The sequence below is a fragment of the Penaeus monodon genome, chromosome 20, assembly GCF_015228065.2.
Source record: "Penaeus monodon isolate SGIC_2016 chromosome 20, NSTDA_Pmon_1, whole genome shotgun sequence".
Classification (NCBI taxonomy): domain Eukaryota; kingdom Metazoa; phylum Arthropoda; class Malacostraca; order Decapoda; family Penaeidae; genus Penaeus; species Penaeus monodon.
The window spans coordinates 24,661,233-24,661,467 of NC_051405.1; the positions used below are offsets into that span (position 1 = coordinate 24,661,233).

At 39.6% G+C, this 235-nt stretch overlaps 1 protein-coding gene across 5 annotated transcripts in view; it reads left to right on the forward strand.

The window, feature by feature from the left end:
• LOC119585725 (protein fem-1 homolog B-like) overlaps nt 1-235 on the forward strand; it is a 20,821-nt gene that overhangs the window by 14,391 nt on the left and 6,195 nt on the right. For all 5 annotated transcript variants that reach the window (XR_005229905.1, XM_037934414.1, XM_037934416.1 and 2 more), the window contains exon 8: nt 130-231. Coding sequence is in view for 4 of the 5 variants with exons in the window: in XM_037934414.1 (XP_037790342.1) it covers nt 130-231 (102 nt within the window). In the remaining variant the exon portion in view is untranslated. The remainder of the gene's footprint in view (nt 1-129; nt 232-235) is intronic.

Below are 235 nucleotides of genomic sequence, written 5' to 3' on the forward strand. Positions count from 1 at the left end.
CAGTGCCTCAATGTATGGGTCTTGTTTTTAATACATTTTCTCCAACTTGAAAAAGTAATACCATAATACAGAGTGCGGTGAACCAGACCAAAATTGTATTATTAAAGACATCAATTGGTTCATTTCTAGTCTTGTGAGAGTGCAAGCCAGAACTAGGAGTGGCCAGACACTTCTACACTTGGCTGTCAATCCTGATACTCCTGTAGATGACTTTCACACAAACCATATCTGCAGG